At 50.6% G+C, this 4958-nt stretch overlaps 1 protein-coding gene across 1 annotated transcript; it reads left to right on the forward strand.

The window, feature by feature from the left end:
• The first annotated feature begins 850 nt into the window (after positions 1-850).
• On the forward strand, positions 851-2777 carry aplnra (apelin receptor a). Its single transcript, XM_079734874.1, has one exon. It carries the CDS (start codon positions 1050-1052, stop codon positions 2127-2129), a length of 1080 nt encoding a protein of 359 aa, XP_079591000.1. The 5' UTR covers positions 851-1049; the 3' UTR covers positions 2130-2777.
• Positions 2778-4958: the final 2181 nt, after the last annotated feature.

The raw sequence follows: 4958 nt of genomic DNA on the forward strand, positions 1-4958 counted from the left end.
CTGAATAAGTTAGGCCCCTCATAAGTAAGCCAAAGATAGCGGCAATGTGAAATTTCCTTTTGAATTGTTTATACCTGTTTGTTTGCTTGTCTCTTTCACATGTAAATGGTTCCCCAGACTTGAGAATTGAATTGAAACACCTCCCCATTTACATTTAATCTGATCATCAAACAGTTCGCGATGCATTGTCGATCTAATAACATTCAGCAGAAATATACTTTGCAACATGTTTTAAATATTGGATCTTGCTATAGGCTTGTTTCGGTCTTTTTCTGCATACATTAGTCAGAAGTGGCTCTTCTCAGATAGTTAACGATGCCTATTTGACTAAATGTTGCCTAATGAAGTCCGATCTGTTGGGGATTGTGATGCAAAGCATTAAACCTGCCTGCCCGGGATTGTTTCAGACATGTCTCATATATTGTTTCTGCAGAAAACCACCAGAACAGCCGTTTATGCAATTAAACAAACAGCTAATAACATATTTGAATTGACGTCCACTAAAAGAAAATAAGAGTCTCCATCATAAATAATAATTTAAAGGAATATCTCAGAATGAATTGTCTCTTGGCCTACATCGATAAACAGCGTATATTATTTCAGATCGTTTTCTTTTTCTAATAAGCTCTGCAGAAAGGCTCCTGATCCCCGCACCGCGGTGCCGGGGAGAGAGACCCGGAGCAGGCGGAGGGACGCGTGGGAGAGGGGAGAGGGGGCGCGCCGGGTGGGGCTGCGGGACCAAGTGTTTGAATGGGGGAGGGGGCTGCGCTGGGAGGGACCCAGTGGTGTTGAGTTTAAAAAGGCACGCAGCGCCAACCCTCACGCTCATACACAACCGCCACTCTCCGCAGTCACTCCAGAGCAGCCAACTGAACCACTCTGCTCTCTCGATTTGTCAACAGAGTTTACATTAACTTAAGCTCTCAACTCTCTCTGTCCATTGAAGGAGCCTGGTGGGAATTTACCAAGAAACCTTTTCAGAGCTCTAAGGATTTTTCTCAACATTTTTTGGTTTGTTTTGGCTGCCAACAGCAACTCCTCAGTGCACCATGGAGGCCACCACCATGGACTATGGAGACACCTACGAGTACTACGACGACAACTACACAGCGTGTGACTACTCAGAGTGGGAGCCCTCCTACTCCCTCATCCCCGTCCTCTACATGCTCATCTTCATCCTGGGCCTGTCGGGCAACGGCGTGGTCATCTTCACCGTCTGGAGGTCAAAGTCCAAGCGCCGGGCAGCCGACGTCTACATCGGCAACCTGGCCCTGGCCGACCTGACCTTCGTGGTGACCCTGCCCCTGTGGGCCGTGTACACCGCGCTGGGCTACCACTGGCCCTTCGGCGTGGCTCTCTGCAAGATCAGCAGCTACGTGGTGCTGGTCAACATGTACGCCAGCGTCTTCTGCCTCACCTGCCTGAGCTTCGACCGCTACCTGGCCATCGTGCACTCGCTGTCCAGCAGCCGGCTGCGGTCCCGCGGTACCATGCTGGCCTCCCTGGGGGCCATCTGGTTCCTGTCGGGGCTCCTGGCTCTGCCCACCCTACTCTTCCGCACCACGGTGGAGGACGGCAACCGCACCACCTGCGCCATGGACTTCAGCATGGTCACCCTGAACGAGAGGCACGAGTCGCTGTGGATCGCCGGCCTCAGCCTCTCCTCGTCGGCGCTGGGCTTCCTGCTGCCCTTCCTGGCCATGACCATCTTCTACTGCTTCATCGGCTGCACCGTCACGCGCCACTTCAACAACCTGCGCAAGGAGGACCAGAAGAAAAAGAGGCTGCTGAAGATCATCACCACCCTGGTGGTGGTGTTTGCCATCTGCTGGACGCCCTTCCACCTGCTGAAGAGCATGGACGCGCTGACCTACCTCAACCTGGCGCCCAGCTCCTGCGGCCTGCTGCGCTTCCTGCTGCTGGCCCACCCCTACGCCACCTGCCTGGCCTACGTCAACAGCTGCCTCAACCCCTTCCTCTACGCCTTCTTCGACCTGCGCTTCCGCTCCCAGTGCCTGTGTCTGCTCAACCTGAAGAAGGCCATGCACGGCCAGATCAGCTCCATGTCCTCCACGCTGAGCGCCCAGACGCAGAAGTCCGAGATCCAGTCTCTGGCCACCAAGGTGTGAGGCGCAGGGGGAGGTCAGAGGACTCCCCTGGGCAGTGCCACGGCCCCGCCACCACCGCTGGAACACCGGGTAAACTGACAGACACACTAGACGTTCAGGCTGCTTTGTGTCTGATTATTCAGAAGCTGACGAGTTGTGATTGAAGCGTGACCCAGCAGCGATCGGAGGGTTGTCGGGTGTCGGTTGAGCTGGGGCCGGAAGAGTCCAGATTCATGAACTAACTGAGGGGCAGGAGTCAGCGGGCTGAGCTTCTGAGATCTTTTTTTTTTTTTTTTTACCTTTCTCAAACTTTAATGAACTTTTTGAAAAAAACAACGATATATATATATTTTTTGTCTTTGATTTCCAAAAAAATTATCCTTTTATATGACACGTGTAAATATGTTTACACTGGGTCAATTATAAAGTTGTACAGTATTTTCATACCACAGACTATTTCTTTAATGGATTGATGTTTTGTTTCAGAAGCACTTGTTGGACAGTCAGAAAAACACAGAGTGTGTGTGTGTGTGTGTGTGTGTGTGTGTGTGTGTGTGTGTGTGTGTGTGTGTGTGTGTGTGTGTGTGTGTGTGTGTGTCTGTGTGTGTGTGTGTGTGTGTGTGTGCATAGGGTAATCAGACAGTGTCATCTATAGGTTGTTTGTGAAGATGGAGGCTTCGAGGCGGCGGGAGGGAGGGGCTGAGAGAAGACAAGGTGTTGCAGCCTAATTACAGAGTTTGTGGAGAAGACATGGGCAGACAGACAGATGGCGGTTGACAAATGTTGTCCAAACGGGAGTCGCGGGGGGTGGGGGGTGTTGTGGATGGGTGGGTTCAGGAGGAAGGGCGGGGGGGGGGGGGTCCTCACTTTGTATCTCCTTCTGCCAAAGTGAGGAGAAGGGGGGGGATTCAAAAAAGTTATTGTTTTGCTTTATGTACATTTTTGTATATTTTCTGTTGACATCAATGTAAGTTACTGCTGAATTAAAATAAATGGGTTTTTTGGAAAAATGAATCTCAGTTCATCCCTAGTGTCAATGTGTGTGAAAATGATATAAGAAGATTATTATAATACGTCAAGTATTTACGGAAGAGGATTAGCACCACATGTGAATTTATTTTGAGTTCTGAGTTTAAAGACAGAATTCTGAGAACAAAGTCTGAATTCTCAGAAATATGAATTAAACTCAAAAAGGAAAAATCCCAATAGGCCCCAATCCTCTTCCTTAAGTAGTATAGTAATAGTACTAATGTATAGAAAAATATATATTTGAAGAAAACACAGTGTTTTGTTGAATCAAACCCTATATATAAGTATCTTGGCAGAGCAGGAAAAACAAAACAAATCTAAGCCCCACTCGGTCTGACTGGAGGTTCAGGGGGAGCATTTAAGTACACCCTGGTGTTATTCTAGTGAGTATGCACAAGGGGACCCTGCCTCGCCATCAAGGCATTCGGTTCACACCCTCCCTCCTTCTAATAGATCTCTAATCTGCAGTCCTTCACAACCACTACCCAGACTGTACCGACGATTCAGCCAACAAAGCTGTCCTCGGAGAACGTGTATTCCGACTGAGAGACAACTGGCTTTGCAGTTCATCATGGGGGACAAGGTCCACTAAGGGGACTAAATATATCTAGATCTAGATATATTTGAATATGGGTTACCTTCTTGAGGTATTGGTACCCAGGCTGGAGACGCACCAAAGTGAGTCCTCTCCGTTCCTGAGCTCTGGGTGTATCCGCTCCAGAGGAGGATCACTGAGCCTCTCCGTCAGCCCCATGATAGGTATGGCGAGAGTCGGACGGCAGCTCCATCCATCATCTCTGCACCGTGTGCGTACCGCGGTGTCTCGCTATCTATATCCAGAAGGCACAGAACCCCCCCCATCATAACCGGGTCATTACCAGCCAGAGCCTCTTCTGAGGACCCTTTGGTCTGACAGTAATGAGCGCTGTTGAACATAATCACTGTTTAGCAAGCGACGGCTCGGGGGCAATGGGTTGAGGATCGGGATCCTGGGGGGGTTGATGGTAGGTGGAGGATCTGGGTGGTGGTGGGGGGGGCACAGTGTGGGAGAGGATCAGGGTGGTGGGTGGTACGGTGTTGTTGGAGAGGGGTGGTGGGATAGTGTTGTAGGAGAGGGATGGTGGTGGGTACTAGTTGAGGATCGGGGGGTGGGGGCGGGGTTGGAGAGGGCCATTGGGGGGTGGGGGTGGCGGTTGTCTAATCCTGGCAAGCTTGGGGCTACCGAACAAGTCAATATTTGTCCTGTTGACAAGAGATTTCAGTTAGAGAGCAGTTGGGGGGCGGTGCTGTAGAGGCTGGGGGGTGGAGGGGGGAGAGAGGTCTTTGAGTGCCTTGTCTGGGCGGAGGAGCGGCAGTTAGCTCCAGCTTCCATAATGACATCAGTGCATCAGGTGAAGGGACAGAAGTTGGAGAAGAGCTGATAATCCTTAGGGCGGGGGGGGGGGGTGGGTCCAAAGAACAACAACATGTGTGGAGCAAATGAGGGTTGGAGGAGGTCTCCCATGCTGGGCTCATGTGTTATCCATCGGCCCGCTGCAAGGCATGGAGCAGGGGCTCTGACGGGCTGTTGGAGTGTGTGTGTTTGTGTTTGTGTGTATCAGTTTGCACAGGTGTGTGTGTGTGTGTGTGAGTGTGTTTATAGGTGTGTGTGTGTGTGTGTTTGTGTGTGTGTCTGTATCAGTGAGTGTCTGTGTGTGGGTGTTTTGGTGTGTCAGTGTGTGTGTATGTTTGTGTGTGTGTGTGTGTGTGTGTGTGTGTGTGTGTGTGTGTGTGTGTGTGTGTGTGTGTGTGTGTGTGTGTGTTCCTTGGGGATATGAATCA

Source organism: Pollachius pollachius (genome assembly GCF_949987615.1).
Source record: "Pollachius pollachius genome assembly, chromosome: 1".
Classification (NCBI taxonomy): domain Eukaryota; kingdom Metazoa; phylum Chordata; class Actinopteri; order Gadiformes; family Gadidae; genus Pollachius; species Pollachius pollachius.